Below are 25433 nucleotides of genomic sequence, written 5' to 3'. Positions count from 1 at the left end.
TCATATTTCCCTCATATTCCCCATATATTCTTTCATATTCCCTCATATTTCCCTCATATTCTCTCACATACCCTCATATTCTCTCATATTCCCCTTATATTCCCTCATATACCCTCATATTCCCCTTATATTCCCTCATATACCCTCATATTCTCTCATATTCCCCTTATATTCCCTCATATACCCTCATATTCCCCTTATATTCCCTCATATACCCTCATATTCCCCTTATATTTCCCTCATATTCCCCTTATATTCCCCCACATACCCTCATATTCTCTCATGTTCCCCTTATATTCCCTCATATACCCTCATATTCCCTTATATTCCCCATATATTCTCTCATATAGCCTTTATATTCTCTCATATTCTCTACTGCAGACCCCCTCAGAGCTCCAGCTCACAGCTTTAGCCTTTAATTACATAACTACACACTATAACTGAAATATAGTGACATTAATTACACGTTTCTAATCTTCTCTGTTGATAAAAATGCTTCTCTCAGTCTTGTTCTGGAATTACATGCTTTGACAACAGCTGATTAAGCGCATAGTACACATAACAGACGTTATTTATGCTGGGAAAACCAAACCGGTCTGAGCTCCCAGTCACAGGAGCGCTTTGTTTTTACACTGGATCTCCAAATTCTTGTGAAAAAAGCAGCTTCTGACACAGATCCTGTGAAGTATTGTAGATAATTGTCTTGTGATATATTGAGTATCATATAATCACAGTATCGGGATACCGTCGTTATCGTGGGAAAGGTATTGTGACATGAGATGCCTTGTGATTCCAACCCTTAGTACTCCATTTACTACTTTTATATGTGGTGAGTTGGGGAAGAGTTTGGTCGTCCAACATCATGACCTCACTAACTCTTACTCTTACTGTGCCTCAATGCAATCAAATCCTCACAGCAACCCTCCAGAACCTAGTAGAAAGCCTTTTTTTCTGGCCAGTTGTGTTATACATTGTATTGAAATGTAGTTAATGAAACTAAAATAAGGGTTTACGCAGTTTTTAAGTAATTCCGTGTTTGTCCCTGCAGGTGTCTGATGACGGCGTGGGCAGCGATGCTGCGGTTAAAGAAATCACGGACTGGATCGTGGACCTGGTGAGCAAACGCAGCGCCAACGGCACCATCCTCACCGCCATCGCCGAGGTCCGAGTGCAGCGCCGGCAGAACAGCAGCCAAAACGGTTAGATAACATCGCTAACAACTGTAACATCCCATAATCTTAATCTGCCATGGCACAAAAACTAATATACCCAGTGTCCCATGACTTTTGGCATTTCCCATTAAAGCTAAATAATATGCAGCTCTAAATGGCTGCAACTAATGATTATTTTGAAAATGGATTAATCTGTTGATTATTTTTCAGAATATTTTTTTCAATTAATCAAGTATAATAATTTTTTTTGATGTTTAATATATTATTAAAATAGTTGCTAACTATTTAAAAAAATATTTAATTGATTATTTGTTGCAGCTGTACTGCACTGAATTGTGGGATATGTGTATGGGGTCTCGTGCATTGAATGTATAAGACACCCACTACCAGTAATTGTGCCATGAGATATCACCTCACAACTTAGACAGGTGTGGGCGTTCCCATGCCAACCCCTGGAAGAAACATGTTATGATCACAAGACACAAAAAATGTTCTGACACGTATTCTGTGAAAATGTTGTAATGAACGGACCATTCATTCTTTCTTCTTTTCCGCACATCAGATTACCTGGTGCCGGTTCTGGTGTCCGTGGTGACGGTGATCTGGGTAATGGCGCTGGTGTCGGTGCTGCTGTGGTGCGTGCGGCGGCGACGCAAGCAGAACGCCAGCGCCACGGCAACTGGCCACGCCTCCCAGTCGACGCCGGCGAGCGCCGAGGAGAACAACGCGGTGAACAACGCCCGGGAGCACCTGAACCAGATCAAGAACCACATCGAGAAGAACCAGGCGTCCAACGGCAACGACGGCAAGCTGCACGGTGACGACAAGAACTCGGTCAGCGCCAAAATCAGGACGCACTTTACTTCGGAGCCGAGCGCCGGCCAATCGGACGAGGACGCGGACACGGACAAGCGGCTCCACAAGGCCCGGTTCCCACGGCAACCGGCGTACACCCTGGTGGACCGGGAGGAACGGCCGTGTTTGAACGGGAACGCCGGGAAGCACTGGAGTAACAAGCGCGACAACAGAGACCTGGAACAGTCTCAGAACAGTTTACACAGAATGGAGTATATCGTATAGCGACCGCTGGCAAAAACAACTGACACCGGTTGGATAACGATGTGCTGCTGCTGTCGCTGACACCATGGAAACAACCGCGCAATGATAGGATCAAGCGGAAAGGTGACGGACAGACAGAAAAGAAAAAAACGAGAGAAAGAGAGCCGAGTTCACTCCTGAGTTATTAACCGAAAAACGAAAAGCTTCGCACTTCGTACGCAAAAACGAAACGGAACAAAAAAAAAGATTCCGAAGAATAAAACGAAAAAAATCCTGCAACCAAAACCCACGTTAAAGACGCGCTGGCTGATTCGGTGACGTCGTCACGGGGGGCTGGTGTTCCAAGTGGACAAAGACTCCGAGACTCGGCGACACAATGGACGTTTCGTTTCTAGGGGGCGGGTTTAGGAGGAAAGAATAAAAGCCCTTTTATAAAACAATGGCGCCACCCTGGTGTCTCCTTTGTTTTCCCGTAGTGACGAATTATTAGCGATAAACGATCCCCGGTATCGGCAGCGTCACCGCGCCGTGGACAAATTTAAACCGCGTCCAGTCGAGTGACGGAGGGCACGTGGCTTTGCACTCTCAGCTTCTTCTCCTCTCAGTGTTTTCCTGAGATCAGCTCACAGGGACCTGAAGTTTAGACCTGAGCTCAACATCGTCTGAGCTCAACGTGTTCAAACCGTTGAAAAAAGCTGATCTGAGACCAGCTCGGCTGGTTCTGTTTTAATGGTTAATATTATGGTTTGGGTTTGATGGGCTGGTTATAGAACTGTGCGACAGGTAAACAGGTTAACTCTGTTAAACGAGTCCCTAGTTAGAGAATGAATACCACAACAACCACCTAAACTTTATTACTATTATTTATTAGCAATTTTTTAAATATTCTTCTTTTTCAGTTTTTTTTTTATATATATTTTGTTTGATTTTTTTTTTTTTTTTAGCTTTATTTTTCTGCCTTGTTTTATTTTATTTTATTTTTATTCTTTTTTAGTTTTTCCAGATTGTTCAGTTTTATTTTTAGTTTTGTTCTGTTTGCAGGTGGGCAGGTCGAACCTATTTCAGCATTCTCTCTTGCAATATGAAGAATTATTTTGTGGACGTAGAAATCGGCGGTGTTTTGTAGATTCTGTATGTACATATTTTTTAATTAATCACTGTGTATATTTGATTTATTAAATTAATAATCAAGAGCCTATCATTCCTTTTTTCTTTTTTATTTATGTGCTTTGTATAGATTCGAAGGTTTGACAGCTTTGTAAGCTTTCTACTTCTTTATTTTTTTGGAGAAAATATTGTTTCACGTTTTCGTAAAAAAAAAAAAAAAAAAGCCAAAAGTGTTGTTTGAGAGAATAGTTTTATTTTTGAACTGTATGATGGTGATGATGGGTGTCGTTTTTCATGCCTGAATGCGAAAGCGTTGTTCCGAGTTTTGTAACCAGGTTTGGTTTGATGTTTGTTAGGATTATTTTTGTATTGAACTAAAAAAAAAACTGATGGAGGAGAAAATGACGATTTCTCTGAACAAAAAAATCACTTTTCTACAAAGACAAACAGAACTGAGACCCTGTTTACACCTGGTCACTTCATGTGAATAGAATCTGGATTGTATCCTGATTAGATTTGAACCGTTCGCGTTTACACTTGGTAGTTAAAAGCATCTCAGTTTAATCAGACTGAAATCCAATTGCTGTGTAGAATATAATTCTTCATTTAAATGCGTCTCAGACCATCTTCTAATAAAGTGGTTTGAGTGATTGGATCTGTATCTGTTTTAAATGTGTCTCAGACCATCTCCTGAAGTGGTTTTAGTGATCGAATTTGTACCTTTTTTTAATTTAGTCTCAGACCATCTTCGAAAGTGAACAGTTTGAATGATCAGATCTGTATCTGTTTCAAATGCGTCTCAGACCACCTCCTGAAATGGTTTTATGATCAGATTTAGATTTGTGTTTAGTGAGTTTCAGACCACCTCCTAAAGTGATCAGTTTAAGTGATCAGATTTGGATTTGTTTTAAATTAGTCTTAGACCACTTCCTGAACTGGTTTGAGTGATCAGATCTGTATCTGTTTTAAATGCGTCTCAGACCACCTCCTGAAATGGTTTAAATGATCAGATCTGAATCTGATTTAAATTCATTTCAGACCATCTCCTAAAATGGTTTGATTGATAGGATCTGTATCTGTTTTTAATTAGTCTCAGACCAACTTCTAAAGTGATTTGATTGATCGGATCTGAATCTGTTTTAAATTTGTCTGAGACCATCTCCTGAAGTGAACAGTTTGAGTAATGGCATTTGTAATTGTTTTAAGTGCGTCTCAGACCAACTCCTAAAGTGGTTTGAGTGATCAGATTTGTATCTGTTTTAAATGAGTCTCAAATCACTTCCTGAAGTAGTTAAAGTGATCAGATCTGAATCTGATTTAAATTCATTTCAGACCATCTCCTAAAGTGGTTTGATTGATAGGATCTGTATCTGTTTTTAATTAGTCTCAGACCAACTTCTAAAGTGATTTGATTGATCGGATCTGAATCTGTTTTAAATTTGTCTGAGACCATCTCCTGAAGTGAACAGTTTGAATGATCAGATCTGTATCTGTTTTACATTTGTCTTAGACCAACTTCTGAAGTGGTTTGATTGATCGAATCTAAATCTGGTTTAAATGTGTTTTAAGTGTGTTTACACTTGTATTTTAAGTGGTTTGGTCTTATCCAGGTTTAATCCAGAAATTCGAGATGCATAAAGTGACCAGGTGTGAACAGAGTTTAAGACTTTCTGGAATGGTGTAGTTTTTGTACACTTAAAATAAAGGTACTTCATTCAAATGGCTCTATGAACATGGTTCTAGAACCTTTTGAAGTATCTTTATCTATATCTAGAACGTTCTGTCACCACTTTATTTCTATTGTGATGAATTACAGTAAGTTCCCATAGCAGTATTGTTTAGTGATGAGCAGATAGAGCCCGTAGCCTCCGGTTCTGGTGAACAGATGACTGACGGATGAGCGTGAGATGAGCAAAAACGATGATAATAAGACGATTTTCTCTTTTCTGGAAAAGGGAAATTCTTGCGTAGTTCTTTCCTAATTCAGATCATCATGATTATCTAGAGTTTATCCAGATTTCAGGAGATAATGAAGAGAGAACGGCAGGTCCTGACCACACGCTCTGATACTCGCACCGTTATTTTAGGCCTCTCTGATTTATAAAGAGTAAATTTCAGATCCACTCTAGTGTTAAATTTAGGCCAGAACTTGAGAATGTTTTGTGTTTCTTGATTTTTTTTTAAATGATGTCGCTCCTGGCAATGAGTCGTGTCTGTTTTTTTGTTTATTGTTTATTTGTGTTGTTGGAAAGTAATATTTATTAAAGACTTTGTAAGAAATAATATCTGTTGGTTTTGAATTGTGTTTTTCTTTAGTGTTCACACTAGTGCTGGGCAGTATATCGGTTTATATGCCCTGCTACTGGTCTTTAATGAGTGTTTTTATCCGAGTAAAATAGAAAAACAACAGCAAACAGCAATTATACCGGTTTATTCTGGATACCGGAGGGGAAATTAAAAGCATTACACATTTTTCACAACTTGCTATAATACTAGATGCTTAGCAGAGCTCTGTGTAGAACAGCACCACCACAGATACAGCTCTCTTAAATAACGCTAGCCAGTTGGCACAACAAGCTAACACACTGGAGTAATAGTAGCTTAGTTTTGTGGAGTCATACGCTCATCTCGTTCTGTCCCGCCTGGAGAGAAATGAGAACAGCACTTTATCTGAGGAGCTCCTGCTGCTGTTCCTCACACTAGCCAGTTAGCAGCAATACAGCTAACACACTGGAGTAATAGTAGCTTAGTTTTGTGGAGTTATACGCTCATCTCGTTCTGTCCCGCCTGGAGAGAAATGAGAACAGCACTTTATCTGAGGAGCTCCTGCTGCTGTTCCTCACACTAGCCAGTTAGCAGCAATACAGCTAACACACTGGAGTAATAGTAGCTTAGTTTTGTGGAGTCATACGCTCATCTCGTTCTGTCCCGCCTGGAGAGAAATGAGAATAGCACTTTATCTGAGGAGCTCCTGCTGCTGTTCCTCACTGTATGACTGTTTTTATTTGAGTAAAATAAAAAAACAACAGCAAACAGCAATTATTTGCTCAAAATCCACACCTCTAAGAAAAGTTCCTCAATCAGTCCTGGGTACAGAATCAGAACAGAAGTCATAAAGCTCCTTAAAACTCTGGATATGAGGTGGAAAAAAGCTTCAAGAGCTTTAGGAGCAGTTTAACCCTCCTGTTATGTTCATTTGTCAGGAACAGCAATGGTGTTCCAGGGTCATGTTTTTTACCTATCCAAAAGAAACCAAAACAATCCTAAGAAACTGTGAAAATTTAATTACTAACTACATTGCTAATTATTCTATCAATATTTAAAGCAGTGGTGTTCCTTACCTCTAACAGGTAATACTTCAATTAGGATAATTCACTCGTTCATAAAATGTTCCAACTTTGCTACGTTTTAATGTTTTACTACTTTATTACTTTTGAAGGACCAACGTAAAAAAAAATTCTAGTTCTACATGACATTGAAACATAATATTGCAATTTAGGTTTAGTTTTAGTTTTTGCAGGGGTTGGTTGTGTTGCAAATACGTGAGATGAATCATTTATATATAATAAATTAGACTAATTAATGTCACGTCCTGGCCTTGTCTCATGTCTCTGTGTATTTTCCCCAAGTACCTGTGCCCCTCTGTGTCTCCTGTCTCAGTAGTTTTCCACCACGTGTCTCATTTGTAGCTCCGCCCCTTCCCCAGGTGTTTCCAATTCTAGTGTGTTTCCTGTTTGTTTAAATAGATCCCCTGTGCCACTTGTCCCTCGTCGGTCTTTGCACTAACCTCGGTTGTTTTGTCGCTCCTCGTTACTCTTGTTTATTCTCCTCGTTCCCTAGTTCCTAGCTCTGTGTTTTTCTCTGTTTTTGCCTTGTATATATATTTAGTCTATTTCCTTGTTTATTTCTTAGTTTATTCTTGTATATATTTCCCTGCCCTGTTTAGTTTGTTTCTTATTATTATCCCTAGTTGATTTAGTTTATGTTCTTTAGTTCCTCTCGTTTGTTTTTGGTTATTTGTTTATCTATTTTCAGTCATTTAGTTTATTCCCTAGTTCCTTGTATGCATCTCCCTGTTTTATGGTTACGTGTTTGCTTCTTCCTTGTTTCTTTGTTATTTATTTATTAAATTATTATTATTTCTTACCTGCGCTTACGTCCGCCTCCTCGTCTCCCTGCCTGGGTCAACCTTGACAATTAAAGCAAGCAGAAGAATTCATATGTTCTCTGTGTTATCTTTTGTTTCGATTTCAGTTCTTTATTTGTTTATTTTGTGTTTTTTTATTAATAAATACTCACCCGTGCGTCACACACGCTCTCCTCGTCTCCCTCCAGCTCCAAACCTGAAATCAGCACAGATACAGTTTGATTCAGCACAACATGATCTGTTTCAGCGCTGATACACTTTGCTTCAGATCCAATATGATAAAGTTCACTGTGAATTTGTGAATTTAACTAAAAACTAGATAAAAAAAACAGTGTTTATGATGCGTTTGGGACGCAGCCTCAGCTTCCCAGTCTCTTCCTCTGTTCCCAGATTCTGTTAATAACAGTTAGTTAACAAGAGCCGTCCCGTAACTTAATGCAGTTCTTCAGTTCCTCTGTCCAATTTCCTCGCTAAAGACTGCATAGTTTGTGTGTGTGTGTCTAGACACTGAGCTGGTCTCAGAGAGCGAGACAGACATGTGACAGGGGTTACGAAGGTCTTCTGCTGCTCTTGTGGGAACGCTGTGTGCCGGCCTTCAGATAGACTGGCTAAATTCGGTTATAGAGAGTAAAAAACAAAGAACATCCTCTACCTTCCTCTTAACCAGAGGACTTTACTGAAGTGACTAACACGTCAGAAACATGAAGATGTGTCATCATGTTCTCTATACACTCTACAGAACCGCTGTGTGTTTCTTACAGTAACGTTTCTACAGACATTCCTGATAATTAACTCCAATGTAGGGCTGAAACTAACGATTATTTTGGTAGTCGACTTATCTGATGATTATTTTTTCCATTAGTCGATTAGTCGTTTAGTCAACGATTATTTCTGCCATGTCCTCTATCTCTTAAAACAACAGAAAAACATGAACATAAGATTTAAAAGGCATTTAAATGTCTAGATGTTGTTTAAACATGGAAAATACTGATATTTAGTGAGTAAATATGTAATCTGTTCAGTTTAGGCTCTTTTGGAGACACAGACTAAGTTGAGTGTAAACTGTGTGAGTGAGACATTTACCCCCATTTATCTCCCATTGCGGTTCTGTCCCCAGCACTTTGTGTAATGTAAACGATACAGTTACAAATTAACTATTAGTCGACAATGAAATCTGTAGTCGACAAATTTAAATAATCAGCATGGTCAATTATATCGACTAATCGTTGCAGCCCTACTCAAATGCACTCAGTGAACTTTCAGCACCATTTGATTTTGTCCTACTCAGTCCCTACCTCATTTGTCCTATTCAGGCTTTTCACTTTTAGCATGCAATTTAAAAAAAAACTAAGAATATTATATCATTTTACAGTCCTTGACTTAAATTGGAAGTCATGTTTAGACAGAGATGCCAGCTTTAGTTTTCCCCAATTAACCTATCCTTTCACTCTAAAACTGCAATCTCTTACATACAGTACCAGTAAAAAATTTGGACACACCTTAAATGTTCTGCATTGTAGATTAATACAAAAGTCATCCAAACATTATTTTTTCAGGGGGACGTCTGTAAAAAAATATTTCACACTTCTACTCAGTAATAAAACTACTGCATCCGGACTGCAATTGTAAAAACAGGAGGACCAGTGAGTTTTTAGGCTTTCTCGGTCACATGACATCGAGTTCAGTAGCTCCTCCATTTCCACTCACTGTTGTGTTTTTATCATGGATCTCTGAGGAAAGTGTAATTACGGACAAATAGCTATTTTATTAAACACGAGGTGATGAAACTCAGAGATGTAAATCCGGACGGGACTAAAATTCAAAGAAAAACAGTAGATAATTCAGCCTGTAATTTTCTCAGAGGACGTCTGAGAAAAACACGTACATGATCGTTCTGGACGGGAATAAAATCATTTTATGGACCCTCTATAAAAGAGAAAATTACCCCAGAACTCCTCGAGAAACTAATCCCATCCAGATAGGGCTTAATACAGAAAACTAAACAAAAAAAAATAAATTCAAAAAGTCAAAAAGTGTTAAACAACCAGAATAAGTTTTATATTTTACATTATATAAAGTAGCACCTCTAGCTAAGATAGAGACAGTTTTGCACATCTTGCACATCATTTTCTCAGTCAGCTTTATGAGAAATCTCCCCTGGAATTCAAGCTTTCAGTTAACAGCTGTGCTGAACTCATCAAGAGTTCAATTACTTGAATTTCTTGCCTCTTAATGTCACGCCTGGCCCTGTTTCCTGTCTGTCCTCGTGCCTGTGTTGTCCCACGTTACCCGTGCCCCTGTGTTCTGCCAGTGTTTTTCCACTCACCTGTGTCCATTTGTAGCTCCGCCCCTCATTAGTCAGTCCCCAGGTGTTACCTGTTCTCTTTCCCGCCTTGTGTGTGTATTTAAGCGTCTCTGTCATTAGTGTTTTTGTCGGTTCTTGTGCGTGTATACGTCTGTCACGGCTGTGTTTAATCCTGCCTGTTAGTTAGTCTCATGTTTCTGAGTTTCTGTTTGATTTATGTTTTGTTTTGTGTTCTATAATAAATGATACTTGCATTAGCGTCCGCTCTCCTCGTCCCGTCCTTCACACAGCGTTACACTTAAGGCTCATATCTAGTCTTACCACTGGTCTCCTCCTTTCCTGGGGCTTCCTTTACTGATGAGAGCCAGTTCCATCATTACAATGTTTTTGATGATTTTTGCAGTAACTGCACTTTTGAGGATACTTTCAAAGTTCTTGAAATGTTTCTTTTCAATCTGACTGACCTTATCTTTGTTTAAGTATTTTTTTCTTTAATTATTCGAGTCGTCTTTGCTTCTCATAATATGGATTATGGATTAAAACATTACTCAAATATTACTATTCACTGTATAACCAACTCTACCTCTGCAAAACTTTACAATTGATGCTCTCAAACACATTAAGAGACTAGGTTGGAAAATGGTCATATTGGTACAAATGGACTATGACTGGTTTTGGTTCATAAAACCCCACAAATGAACGTTATGAGTGGACTTCAGGGGGAAAAACCACAAGGAAATGTGGGACATGGGCTCTTTAATGCCTTTAAATCCTGGGCATGATCTGAAACCCACTCGTTTTTTATATGTGTGTGTGTGTGTGTGTGTCTGTGTGTGTATGGGGGAACCTCCCTCTCAGACACTAATGGTTCAATTACATGAGTGAATTTGTCACGGAAACTAGACACTGCCCTGATGGCTGCAAAGCGCTACAGCGTCGGCTGCGGCGGTGAAATATTAGATATTACGAAAGCCCCTCGTGTAAAGCGATATGGCACTGAGGTGTGTTTGAGTGTGTGCATCACAAAAATGTCTTTTTTAGTTCACCGCCTGAAGAAAATGACTGTAAGTTCTACTGTAACATCATTTCCACAGTGTTTTACCCCCAAAAATCGTGGAATTTTCTCAAAATAGGGCCTCAAAAGTCCCAGCTAAGCTAATGCAGCTAACAGGTAATAGATCAATTAAACAGTTAGCATCGAGCTAACTGTTAAAAGTGTCAAACCCTCTCTTCTAAAACGGTGTGGAGGTGTTCAATAATCTCAAAAAGACGTGTTACTGTTCCTTATTATTACATTTCTGAACATTTTTACGTTAGATTCTTGGAATGTTAAATCTGTCATGTTTTTTAAGTATATACTGTATTTGCTAATGGTGTTAGCTATTATATGTATGCAAAACTATTAGCTATTTTTAGCTATTAGCTGGTTATTTTTAAAGAATACCTTTGTAAAGATTGAATTCAGACTATTTTAGTATGCAAATATTCTACAGTTTTTGATTTAAATGTTTTTATTGTCAGTGTAACTTTAGAAACAATTTCATTCTAAGGTTAAATAGATGGATCTACATGAATCCGAACGTTTTCTGAACATTTTTTACATTTGATTCTTGAAATGTTCTGTCATGTTTCCCAAATTTTGTGTAATTTCCTCAAAATAGCGTCTCAAAAGTCCCAGAAATCTCTGAAATTTAGCTTCACACTGCAGCTACGAGCTAAGCTAATGCAGCTAACAAGTAATAGATCAATTAAACAGTTAGCATCAAGCTAACTGTTAAAAGTGTCAAACCCTCTCTTCTAAAACGGTGTGGAGGTGTTCAATAATCTCAAAAAGACGTGTTACTGTTCCTTATTATTACATTTCTGAACATTTTTACGTTAGATTCTTGGAATGTTAAATCTGTCATGTTTTTTAAGTATATACTGTATTTGCTAATGTTGTTAGCTGTTCTATGTATGCAGAGCTATTAGCTTTTTTTTAGCTATTAGCCGTTTATTTTTAAAGAATACCTTTGTAAAGATTGAATTCAGGCTATTTTAGTATGCAAATATTCTACAGTTCTTGATTAAAATGTTTTTTATTGTCAGTGTAACTTTAGAAACAATTTTATTTAATTTTAAATACATGCATCTTTAGTGGCATCAAAGATTTCTGTAAAAATAAGAAGGTTTTCACTGCAGCTACGGTCTAGGCTAATGCAGCTAACAGGTAATAGATCAATTAAACAGTTAGCATTGAGCTAACTATTAAATGTGTCAAACCCTCTCTTCTAAAACGGTGTGGAGGTGTTCATAAATATCAATCAAACTTGTTTTTATGCCTTATTAGAATGTTTTCTGACCTTTTTTTTTACTTTTGATTCTGGAAATGTTCAATCTGTTATGTTTTCCAAACATTGCAAAACCATTACTTCAACATTTTTAGTATGCAAATAAAAAAAAATAAGTATATAGTGTACTTGTTAATATTGATAGCTAATCTACGTTTGCGGAACTATTAGCTATTTTAGCTATTAGCCATTTATTTTTAAAGAATATCTTTGTAAAGATTGAATTCAGACAACTTTAGTATGTAAATATTCTACAGTTCTTGATTGAAGTGTTTTTTATTGTCAGTGTAAATTTAGGAATAATTTTATTCTAGGTTTAAATACATGCATCTTTAATAGCATCAAGGTTTTCTCCAAAAACATTATAGGATATCCTTCATGGAAGCTGCTAAAAAAATTATGCTAAACATTGTTATAATGTTCCCTGTCTGAAGTCTAAAATTGAGTTTGGTATCTTAATTTTGACTCTTTAGTTCTATACTGCAAATAAAAGCTAGGATAATATAGCTAACAAATAATTTCTAAATTCTACAGATTAGCATCATGCTAACTGTTGGAATAATCCAACACTCTCCTCAGACCGTGTGGAGGTGTTCAGTAATCTCTAATAGGGTTGTTTATGTGTTTCAGACGCTGTATGACTCACTGTTATCTATAAAAACATAGCTGCTATTGTTGTTAGCTACGGTAATGTATCGTACTTTATTCTGTGTTTATAGGTAACAGTGAGTCACAGTGTTATAAAACCCATAAGCAAATCTACAAATTATAGATCACCTCCACACAGCCTGAGGAGAGAGCTCTTCAGTGTTTGATAAATTAGAGTTGCAGTTAGAATCATTATATTATAATAATGTTGTTTATGCGTTTATCACTTGTTAGCTACATTAGCATTGTAGCTTTAATTAAGAATTAAAGAAGAAAGGACTGGGTTGATGACCTACAACCAAATGTCAACTGGAACGCTGGAAGTCCAATTGATTTTCTCACCAACCCCAAGTTCAGAATCCAAGATGGCTGCAAAGCACATCAACAGTCGTAGACCATTCCTAAAAATGTGTGTACTGTGTTTCTCGCATTGTAAGGCACACCAAATTATAAGGCGCATTATGCGACACTAGAAAGAAACATGGGTGTCGCCATGTTTTCCTTCTAATTCAGCAGCTCTCGTCGCTGCTGTGTAGTTGGTAACCAAGTTAAGTAAAGCTAAGCTAAGTAAACAATGCGGTAATTATTCGCAAAAAATATATATATATTTTAAAGCCAAACGAGTGCTGGATGTTAATCTACATAGATTTATTTGGGTGAGTAAAGAGTTTCTTTTTATTTCCAGTAAGCTTAGATTTCCAGATTTCCACTAAGGCTAGGTGCAGCAGCCTTAGCATTAGCAGCTAACTGCGCTAGTTAATGCCGCTCGATAGTGCTACTCTGAGGAACCCAGAGTGTTCCGGTAAGCCAGTGTGATATTAGCTGGCAATTCGTCTCACGTAGCTTGCTTTCACACAATAAACACAAAGACTACAGTCAAATATACGTAATATATATTATATACTTGTGTATATACTATATACACCTCTGAACGATGAAAGAGCTAGCGCTGTGGTTAGCGCAGTTAGCAGCTAATGCTGCTCCAGCAGTGCTAGCCAGGGTTAGCAGCAGGCTACAGTCTGATACACTCACCTTTGAAAGGCGAAAGAGCTAGCGCTTAGCACAGTTAGAGGTTAATGCCAATGCTGCTCCAGCAGTGCTAGCCGGGGTTAGCAGCAGACTACAGTCTGATATACTCACCTCTGAATGGCTAGAGAGTTAGCGATTAGCGCAGTTAGCGGCTAATTCTAATGCTGCTTCAGTCTCGGTGCTGGAGAAACTTTACTGAAACTCCTGTATAACTCTGTACTTCAGCGGAGTGGCTTTACTGCTCCTTAATACCTAAACTGGTCAAAATCAGACAACCCTTATCATTTGACTTGATGATTTTAACACATTATCATTTATTATAAATTAGATAAGAGATTTATTCATAATCACAATACAAGTGTTGACCAATAGTGTAAATAATAATGTTTTGTTTTGTTTTAGATTTTAGATCCTTAAAAATCTCTGCTGGATTTTCTCAGTCAGCTTTATGAGGTAGAGTCTCCTGGAATTCAGGCTTCCAGTTAACAGCTGTGCTGAACTCATCAAGAGTTAACTACTTGAATTTCTTGTCTCTTAATGTGTTTGAGAGCATCTGTTGTAAAGTAGTGAAGAGGTAGAGTTACAGGTATACAGTGAATAGTGAATATTTGAGTAATGTTCTAATCCAGATTATGAGAAGCAACAACTACTCAACTAAGTAAAGATAAACATACTTTAAGAAGAAATGAAGGCCAATCAATCAAAAAAAAAAAAGAAGAATTCCAAGAACTTTGATGGAATGATGGAACTGGCATTCATCTGGACTGCTCCAGGATTCCTGATGTGTTTTTTCATAGTCTGGATCACTTTACTATTCATTTACTATGTAGGAAAAACATTAAAATAAAAATATATATATTTAAAGAGAAGGTGTGTACAAACTTTTGACTAGTGCTGTACCTAATATATGATTTTCTATGATTAAAAAATGACATAATGCAAAGAAAATAATGATTCTATATAATTAACTTTAATTCATTAGAATTAAAGAGTGTCCGCAAATATCTGGACATGTAGTGCATGTTCTTCATACGCAAGAAAAAACTGTTGTAGATGGTTTTCCATAGAAAGAAAAGAGATTGAATTGATGTTAAATGTCAGAATGTCGAAATGTCAAAGTGTGTGTGTGTGTGTGTGTGTGTGTGTGTGCAGCTGAGTTACAGCTCAAACCAGGCCAGTAAATCCTCATAGCCTGTAATATTGACTTCTCTAGAGAGAGAGAGAAACGTGAATATAACTTAAATTGGCCCTCACATTTTGATACCACACACACACACACTTACTTATACACACACACACACTTGCACACACACACACACTTATACACACACACACACACTTATACACACACTCCTCTGGAGGCTCATTCCTGCAGAATGGTTACTCTGCCGCGCCCTGTCAGAGAAGAGAGAGTTTTCTGTGTTTCACAGCCCTTAATTAACACTGCACCATGACTCAGCCCCAGTGTGTGTGTGTGTGTGTGTGGGAACCGTCTGCAAGTGCCCTTACAGACCGGTATGATGTCAATTTTCCTTTAGGCAGGGGCCTTTCCAGAACGAGGAACAAGAGCGAGAGAACGAGAGAGAGAGAGTGAGAGAAAGAGAAAGAGAGAGGGAGGGAGAGAGGGCGCAAGAGACAGAGAAAGAGAGAGACAGAGAGAAAGAAAGGGGTGGTGGGGAAAGGTTGTAAATAAGCGTCTGGCCATTCTCATAACTGTTGCAGACAGTTGTACGCTGAAATTACATCCTAATTACAGACAACTACAGCCCACTTTACCGCTCTGTGTAAGAGTGTGTGAGAGTAAATGTGTCTGTGTGTGTAAGAGTGTGTGTGTAAGAGTGTGAGTAAGTAAGTGTGTAGGAGTGTGTGAGTAAATGTGTTTGTGCATGTTTTCAGTTTTACAGTAGCATCTATAGTTATAGTATCCAAGTTTTATAGGGTATCCTGCAGCACATTTACCCACAGATGTTGATGTTGCAGCTGGGCCTGTAGATCCTGTAGCTCTACACTCATGGGTTGCCAAATCTGGTCTCCCATCTCTTCATTCCTGGAAAGCATTTCTTGCTGTGTGTGGATAAGAAATATTAAAAATGATGGAAACCACTCGTTTCCAGAAAAATCCTACAACAATATTTCTGTAACTTTCTAGGAATCTTCTTTACTTCCTGGAAGCTTTTAAAAACAATATAACAGTAAAACATACTTATACTAGGGCTCTAAGTGGTCCAGTGGTCTAAAGTGCTGCCACTATGATCAGGAGATCGCTGGTTTGAATCCCAGTCATGCAGCTTGCCATCAGCTGCCGGAGCCCTGAGAGAGCACAATTGGTCTTGCTCTCTCTGGGTGGGTACAGTAGATGGCGTTATTTTCCCTCATCACTCCAAAAGGGTCGATGTGGATCAGCACAAGGCTGCGTCTGTGAGCTGATGTATCAGAACCGAGTCGCTGCGCTTTCTTCCAAGTGTTAGCGCAGTTCAAAAAGAGGCGGAGTCTGACTTCACATGTGTCGGAGGAGGCATGTGCTGGTCTTCACTCTCCTGTGTGAGTAAATTTTTTTCAGCATGTTTTAGTTTTACAGTAGTATCTTCCCCTCATCACTCCTAGGGTGATGTAGATCAGCACAAGGCTGCATCTGTGAGCTGATGCATCAGAACTGAGTCGCTGCGCTTTCCTCCAAGCGTTAGCGCTGTGATGCTATCAAATAGATGGAAAAAGTACACATTGCATGGCTCGAAACGTGCAAAAGATCATCACTGATTGGTGGAAACTTCATACTAGACCTCAAACAGTTTGGACTGTGTATCTCTCCACTCTTCCTCCAGACTCCGCTACCCTTGATTTTTAAATGAAATGTAAAATTTACTGATGATCAGTGATGGTTTGGAGAGACATGTCATCTGCTGGTGTTGATCCACTGTGTATATTATTATTATTATCAAGTCTAAAGTCAGTGCACTTTTGTTTGACAACTTTTATAAAGATGCAGGATTTCATTTTCCAGCAGGATTTGGCACAATGCCCACATTGCCAAAAGTATCAATTGGTCTTATATAATATTTAAATTTTCTGAGACACTGATTATTGGGTTTTCATTGGTTGTAAGCCATAATCATCAATAACCAATAGTTTGTGAAGGTTAGTCCCATTTTTCTCTACGATTTTAACTACAATAAAAGTCTGGACACACACAAACTCTCACACACTTTAAAATAAACATCACTGTACGTCAGAAACGGAGAAAACACCGCACACATCAACAGTCACAGACAATCTGCCCCCAACATCTACACCCACACACACACCACACACACACCGGCCACATAAACCCGTAACCACAACAGTACGGTATCCCCCCGCTGCGTTCCTGAGAGCAGGATGAGATCAGAGAGCAGGAACACACACTTTATAATCACTCTGAAAGCCGAGAAGCTTCAAGAGCGGCCATTAAAAACAGCTCTCAGAGAAAGCGGGCGAGCGAGGGAGGAACAATGCAATGAAAGAGAGAGAGAGAGAAAATAGAGAGAGAGAGAGAGAGAGAGAGAGAGGAGGGGAAATTTCTTTCTTCGTAATCAGAGTGTGTCATGGCCCATAAGCCCTCTTCCGTCCAGGGCGAGCGCCGGAGCTCCGCGTCTTCAATTTCAGCGCGCCGAGCAAACTCAACCATAAAACCAGCAGCAGAGAAAGCGTAAGGTGAAAGAGGCGGGGCTTCAGAGCTTCAGACTTAATGATTTTGAGGAATTCATATTCGGACACATTTTTAACACATATTTAACCTCCTAAGTCCTGGCGTCCACGTTTGTGGATATCACATTTTAGGTTGTCTAGACCACAACATTAAATATTGCTCTACATGGGCCTGGTGTCCTCTTATGAGGCCATGATACTGTCACCTAGTGGTGGTAGAAGAGATTAACACATTACGTTTTTTTTTTTTACTTTATATCTTTGTGTTGAAGCAGCACTTTAAATGAGCCATATTGCTCAAAGGAGCACAATTGTTGTTTCTACTTTTGTTTTGCACTCATCACATTTTACACTAATCAGGTGCCAATCAGATTCCATATCCAGGCAGTTGCTTGGCTGTGGCTCTAGTATTCCAGGTGGTGCACAAGGTATTGTTAGCTAGTTGCTCTGGGCTTTCTATGTTGTCGTTAGGTGGCTTCTGTAGTATATCTAGTTTTTTTTAATGGCATTGCAAGCTGTTTACATTGGTGTTGCTAAGTTATTACTAGGTGGTTACTGTGGTATCCCAGGTGGTCCTCCTGGCATTTCTAGCTAGTTGCTCTGGGGTAGCTAAGTTGTCACTAGGAGGCATCGTCAGTATATCTAGGAGTTTTCAATGGCATTGCTAGCTGTTTGCATTGGTGTTGCTAGGTGATTGCTAGGCGGTTACTGTGATATCCCAGGAGGTTTAAATGACATTGCTAGCTGTTTGCATTGGTGTTGCTAAGTAGTTGCTAGGTGGTTGCTCTGGTATCCCAGCTTGTTGCTCTGGCCTTGCTGTTTGGTCAATATGTGGTTCATGTGCTATCCCAGGTGGTTTAGTGGCATTGCTAGCTGTTTGCATTGGTGTTGCTAGGTGATTGCTAGGTGGTTACTGTGGTTTCAATGTCATTGCTAGCTGTTTGCATTGGTGTTGCTAGGTGATTGCCAGGTGGTTACTGTGATATGCCAGGAGGTTTAAATTGCATTGCTAGCTGTCTGCATTGGTGGTCGCTGAGGTATTCCAGCTAGTTGCTCTGGCATTGCTGCTTGGTAACTGTATGGTTCATGTGGTATTGTTTCAGTGGTTTTACTGGCTAGTTGTTATTGCACTGTTATGTGGTTGCAAGGTGGGTGCTGTGGTATTCCTGGTGGTTGCTGTGGTGTGGCTAATTGGTTGCAGGATGACTAAAGTGGCTAAAGGTGTTGTTGGCTACTGGATGCTACAATTTTTCAAAGCTGTTTGCAGTTTGCTGTGGTGTTGCTAAGTGATTGCTAGGTGGTTGTTGTGGTATCCCTGGCGGTAACTATACTACGGAACTAAGATTTTCGTTAGTTTAGGATGTAAGGAACAGTGAAGAGGGAACACAATCCAGGAACACCATTCTGGAAAGCTGGACTACCATAAAGTAGTTCCAACACACAGACACGCACACACACACACACATACACACACACACACACACACACTAGCTGGTGTCAGAGGTGTGGACACGACAATGGAAAGAAACTCTTGTGTTTATTGGGTTTCCATTCCGAGTCCTTGCAGTTGTGTGTGTGTGTGTGTGTGTGTGTGTGTGTGTGTGTGTGTGTGTGTGTGTGTGTGTGTAATGCTCCTCTTTGGGACCGGGAGTGTGTGTTTTGTAAATCATCATAAATCCAAGCCTGAGCGTTTGCTCTGTGTGCTCATACATCTTAACACACACTACTGGGAGTAACAATATAATCAGCTTACATGATATACCACACACACACACACACACACACACACACACACACATATATACATATATGTGTGTAGAGTGAAATATTTGACCTACAGAAAGGAGATGTCTCTGTCCTTTTTTACAGTATTTTGGAACTGTATTTAGAAATTATTATTATATTATGTTGAATATTATATTATATATTATATTATATTGAATATTATATGTTTACCGTATATATATATATATATATATATATATATACAGTTAAACACACTAAAAGCATCAGGATCTGATCATTTATCAACATTACTGAAACTTGAAACATACTGGATATGCATGGCTTAAACTTTCTTCAGGGCAGTATGTATTTGGAAGATCAGACTGGATACACATTTCCTCGAAACTTCACACTTAATCTTCCTTTATTAGAACTTCATGGTCACGCGAGCCAAATCAAGGACATTATATTTTTCAGAAATTCATACTGGATACACCTAAGAAATTTTAGTAAAGTTTTGAAAAGGTTTCAGGAATGTTCTGAAAACATGCGGCGCATAATAATCGTTTGCATCACAGCATTATTGGAACATTTTTCACATAATGTTCCCAGTGAGACAAATACTAATGTTAAGCTAATGTTAAAAGCAACATTCACAAACTACAAATTGACAGTCAGTATAATGTTTATTAATTAAATTTTCTGTTTGATCGTTTGGGACTAAATGCAAAAATGGAAAATTGAATGTAAAAACTCATTATTTTTTTTTTTATGTAGTGTAGTGTACAAGAAATATGTTTCCATCCAAAAGTTTTTTTTTTTTTATCTCTGTCCTTGAGTGATCCTCTGTCAATCACAATTTCAGGAAAAATTAAGAAATTAATATTTTTTGTATTTTTAGATTTTTTTATTTTTGCATTTTTTAAAGTTTAATTATACCATCAGATTTGTGTTGCACGATACAGTTGAAATCTGAAAATTGAGAGAAGAATTTACTTTTATTTTTTATTGAAATTTTGTTTGCAAAAAGCTGCAATGAAAAACTAGATAATTGAAAATGTGGATAAACACATTTCCTCTTCACTATACTTAATTCAAAAAATGAATGCTTAAGTTTTATACCCAATTTTTCAATTTTTCAAATTTAGCTTAATACGGTCAGAAAATTAAACTGCTAAAAGCTGCACTGACCACTGACACATGTGATGTTGCATCATACTGGATACACCTTTTTATAGTTTCATAATGGATATTTTTTTTAACTTTCAGATAGATACACCTTTTTTAGAGCTTCATACTGGGTACACCTTTTTTAGAGCTTCATACTTGATACATATTTTTTAGAGCTTCATACTGGATACACCTTTTTAGAGCTTTAAACTGGATACACCTTTTTTAGAGCTTCATACTTGATACATATTTTTTAGAGCTTCATACTGGATACACCTTTTTTTAGAGCTTCATACTTGATACATCTTTTTTAGAGCTTCATACTGGATACACCTTTTTTAGAGCTTCATACTGGATACACCTTTTTTAGAGCTTCATACTGGATACATCTTTTTTAGAGCTTCATACTGGATACAGCTTTTTTAGAGCTTCATACTGGATAAACCACTTTTTAGAGCTTCATAGTGCATACACCTTTTTTAGAGCTTCATACTGGATACACCTTTTTTAGAGTTTCATACTGGATAAACCTTTTTTAGAGCTTCATAGTGGATACACCTTTTTTAGAGCTTCATACTGGATAAACCTTTTTTAGAGCTTCATAGTGGATACACCTTTTTTAGAGCTTCATACTGGGTACACTTTTTTTAGAGCTTCATACTGGATAAACCTTTTTTAGAGCTTCATAGTGGATACACCTTTTTTAGAGCTTCATACTGGGTACACTTTTTTTAGAGCTTCATACTGGATACACCTTTTTAAAGCTTCATACTGGATACACATTTTTAAGTGCTTCATACTGGGTACACCTTTTTTTAGAGCTTCATAGTGGATACACCTTTTTTAGAGCTTCATATACTTTGCATCTGCGTTACGTTAAATAAACGTTAAATAAAACCGTTACAGGAACATCTAGGAAACTTGACAGTTTGAACGTTTTAAAACGTTAACTGTAACTGTTGAGAAAATGTTCTACAAACCAAGAACTGTTAGCTCAACTTTATAATAACCAGACAATTACTTAACAAGCCAATTAACCAATTAACTCATCAGCTGTAATACAGCAGTGCAGAGGCTGAGAATTAGTATATGTGTGTGTGTAGGTTGCTGTGTGTGTCTGTGTGTGTGTGTGTGTGTGTGTGTGTGTGTGTGTGTGTGTGTGTGTAAGCTGCAGTTTGAGCTGCATTCCTCACAGTCTCCCGTGGTCTCTCTGGCTGTTGTGATTGGCCGGCTGCCCCGATCCCCCGCCCCGGCCCACACTGGCGGGCTGTGTGGAAGTGTTGGAGCGAGTGGCCGCTGGGCGATGGATTGGGGGGGGGGGGGGTGAGGGGGGGTTGCTGAGAGATTGATCACAGCTCTTTAATTAGTGTGTAGTTTTACACTCTGACTAAGTACATTTACATCCAATTACTCTACTCTTACACACACCATCACTACATGTCCAAAAGTTTGTGGACACTCCTTCTATTAAATACATTCATCCACTTTAATTCAGATATATCTATTGCTCAATATTCAACTCTATCAGGCTTAGCTTGTCTATTCCCTGTAGTAGAGAAGTTCTGCCAATAGAATAAGACTCTCTAGAGCAAATAAACATGAATCCATTGGATAGCTATAATAAAGCTCTGGAAATAAAGAAGAGAGCACTTAAAAATGATGAAAACCTCTGAAATATAATCAAGAGGAAGATGGATGATCACAAGCCATCAAACCACCAAACTGAACTGCTTGAATTTTTGCACCAGGCGTGATTAGCATAAAGTTATCCAAAAGCAATGTGTAAGACTGGTGGAGGAGAACATGATGCCAAGATGCATAAAAACTGTGGGTTATTCCACCACATATTGATTTCTGGACTCTTAAAACTTTATGAATATGAACTTGTTTTCTTTGCATTATTTGAGGTCTGAAAGTTCTGCATCTTTTTTTGTTATTTCAGCCATTTCTCATTTTCTGCTAATAAATGCTCTAAATGACAATATTTTTATTCGGAATTTGGGAGAAATGTTGTCTGTAGTTTATAGAATAAAATAATAATGTTCATTTTACTCAAACATAAACCTATAAATAGCAAAATCAGAGAAACTGATTCAGAAACTGAAGTGCTCTCTTCATTTTATCCAGAGCTGTACTCCAACTGAAGCAGGATACGCTCATTATATTTAAAAGAGCATGCAAGGAGCTGAAAAAACTATTTTAAAAAAGACTCTAAGTGTAATTTGTTTTAATAAAGTAATGGCTAGAGTAACATATGGAGGTAAAAGGGAACTAACCAAGTTCCAAAACATAAGCCCTCATCTGTTAAACATGGTGGTGGGAGTGTCAAATATGAAACTTGTGGACAGTAGAGACAATTACTTCAACAAAAGCATGATAAACTTTTTTAATACCATTAATTTCAGTAAAAACAATGAATGAGCACCAAAATATGCACGATTTCATAGCTCTAGAGCGGGGTGACTGACTAACTGTCTGCTTATTAAGAGACGCTGGGGATCATAGGTTCAAATCCCATCAAAACCACACCCCTCCATGCTCAGGAGTCAGTTTTAACACCTCAACTGTTAAACATGGGGGTGGGGGTGTTAAATGTTTGAGCCTTAACCCGAAAACTAACCCTAACAAATTTGAAGGATGTAAGCTACAGAGTCTCTGTGCAGTAGAAGAAACAATAAAAGCATGTTTTCCTAAGAAATATGTTTCCCTATGACAGGAGAGTGGAGACGCAAGAGATCATGGGTTCAAATCCCATTAAAACCACATCCCTCCATGCCCGGGAGTCTGAGAATAGAGAATAGGAAGGTTTCCTGCATGTAAGAACAGTTGTGACATTGAGCTCTGGAGCTGCTTCAGCTTCTCCTTCTGGATTAAAGCCAGGGAGGACCCACAGGAAGCAGTGGAGGTAATGTATACACACACACACACACACACACACTGTCAGCCTGTAGGAAGGATTCACCATTATCTGCATTAACTCAGCTCTGACTGACAGGGATTATCACCAGACTGATGAATCAGTAGAGGCACCCCTCATCACACTGTCTGACTGACAGTCCACTGGCAAAACATCACACACACACACACACTCGCCGTGAACTGCAGCCTCCAGGATGAGGTGTGTCTCTAACACACACACACACACACACACACACACACTCAATCTCTGAGCCTCTCCTACAGCTGCCAGGTGTGGCATGTGAAGAGGATTAGCTCATGTACATTCCTGTAACATAAAAATAAACAATATAATTCATTACACACACACACACACATTCATATGCATGCACACACACAAACAATTAAGTTATCATAGATAATCAACTAAGGTAGATATGAAGTAATTTGTAGTACATACTGAATCATTCAAAATAGATAACGAATCATTTAAAGTGAAGTAGATAAGGAATCATTTATAATAAATACTGAATCATTTATAGTAGTTACAGAATCATTTGGGGTAGAATTGGAATTATTTGTGGCAGATATTTAATAATTTATTGTAGTTAATTACCACGTAGTAGTAAATCATGTACAATGAATTATTTACACTAGTTACTGAATCATTTACTATAGATTATGAATCATATATGTACTAAAGCATATATGGTAGTTACCGAATCTTTATCAGATCCTTTGTGGTAGAAATGATAGAAAATGGAAGCATTTATAGTAGATGCTCAATCATTTATAATAAATAAGGAATCATTACTGTAGATATCGAATCATTAATAGTAGGTAAATATGGAATAATATATAGTAGTTATAGAATAATTTATTATAGATACTAATTCATATAGAGTAGTTACAGAATAAATTGGTGTAGAAACTGAATCATATGTGGTAGATACTAAAGCATTTATAGCAGTTACTGAATCATTTGTGGTAGAAACTGAATCATTTATAGCAGTTACTGAATACTTAATAGTAAATACTTAATCATGTTTATTATACAATTAATTATTTATAGTAGTTACTGAATTATTTTATTAGATAAGGAGTAATGTATAGTAGTTTATTAATCATTTATTATTGATTCTGAATCATATGTAGTAAGATAATATTTTGGGGTAGAATTGGAAACATTTATGGTAGATACTGATTTTTTTATATTTACTGAAAACTTAGTAGCAAAAACTGACATTTTATATTGTACAATGAATAATTTATAGTAGACAAGGAATAATGTATAGCAGTAGATACGTAATTATTTAGAGTAGATACTGAATCATATTTAGTAGTTACAGAATCATTTGGGGTAAAACGGAATCATTTGTGGTAGATTCTGAATCATTAGTAGTAGTTACTGAATCACTTATAGTAATTACTGATTCATTTGTGGCAGAACCTGAATCACTTATAGTAGTTACTGAATACTTAATACTAAATATTTAATCATGTTTATTATACAATGAATCATTTATGGTAGTTATTGAATCATTTATAGTAAATAAGGAATAATTTAAAGCAGTTACTGAATCATGTATGGTAGTTACCAAATATTTTGTGGTAGAAATGGAATAATTTGTGGTAAATTCTGAGTCTTTTATCATAGTTATTAAATCATATATGGTAGATACTGAATCCTTTTGGAAGAAATTGAATGATCTGTGATACTGAATCATTTATATTATAAAATGAATAATTACTGTAGATACTGAATCATTTTTGGTAGCTTCTGGACCCTGAATCTTTATTAAAAATACTCAATTATAATAGTTATGGAATGGTGAATACTGAATCATTTATAGTAGTTACTAAGTAATTTACAGTAGATACTGAATCATTTCTCGCAAATCCTTCTTTATACTGATGATGATGATGGTGATGATGGTGATGGTAATGATGATTCAGTGTGGGAATAAGCTCAGGTGAGATGACTCTATTTATTCTGTCTGAAAAGAGAGAAATTCCAGACAGTCGCCCACCTACAACACCTGAGTAACCACCCACCAAGATCTATACATAGAAGCTAGGCTTGAAAAAATGCATAAAAACTAGGCTTGAAAACTAGGCTTTAAATTCATTGCTTTTCTTATATCACAAGAATTCACCAC

General features: G+C 37.7%; 1 protein-coding gene across 1 annotated transcript in view; it reads left to right on the top strand.

Moving 5' to 3' along the window:
* jag1a (jagged canonical Notch ligand 1a) overlaps positions 1-5623 on the top strand; it is a 54117-nt gene extending 48494 nt beyond the window's left edge. Inside the window, exons 25-26 of the mRNA XM_022674537.2 lie at positions 1049-1199; positions 1735-5623. Of these exons, the coding sequence (XP_022530258.2) occupies positions 1049-1199; positions 1735-2252 (669 nt within the window). The 3' untranslated portion in view covers positions 2253-5623. The remainder of the gene's footprint in view (positions 1-1048; positions 1200-1734) is intronic.
* Positions 5624-25433: the final 19810 nt, after the last annotated feature.

Source organism: Astyanax mexicanus, chromosome 21 (genome assembly GCF_023375975.1).
Source record: "Astyanax mexicanus isolate ESR-SI-001 chromosome 21, AstMex3_surface, whole genome shotgun sequence".
NCBI lineage: Eukaryota > Metazoa > Chordata > Actinopteri > Characiformes > Acestrorhamphidae > Astyanax > Astyanax mexicanus.
Note: the sequence above shows the minus strand (reverse complement) of the source record. Positions and strands in the feature narration are given on the sequence as shown.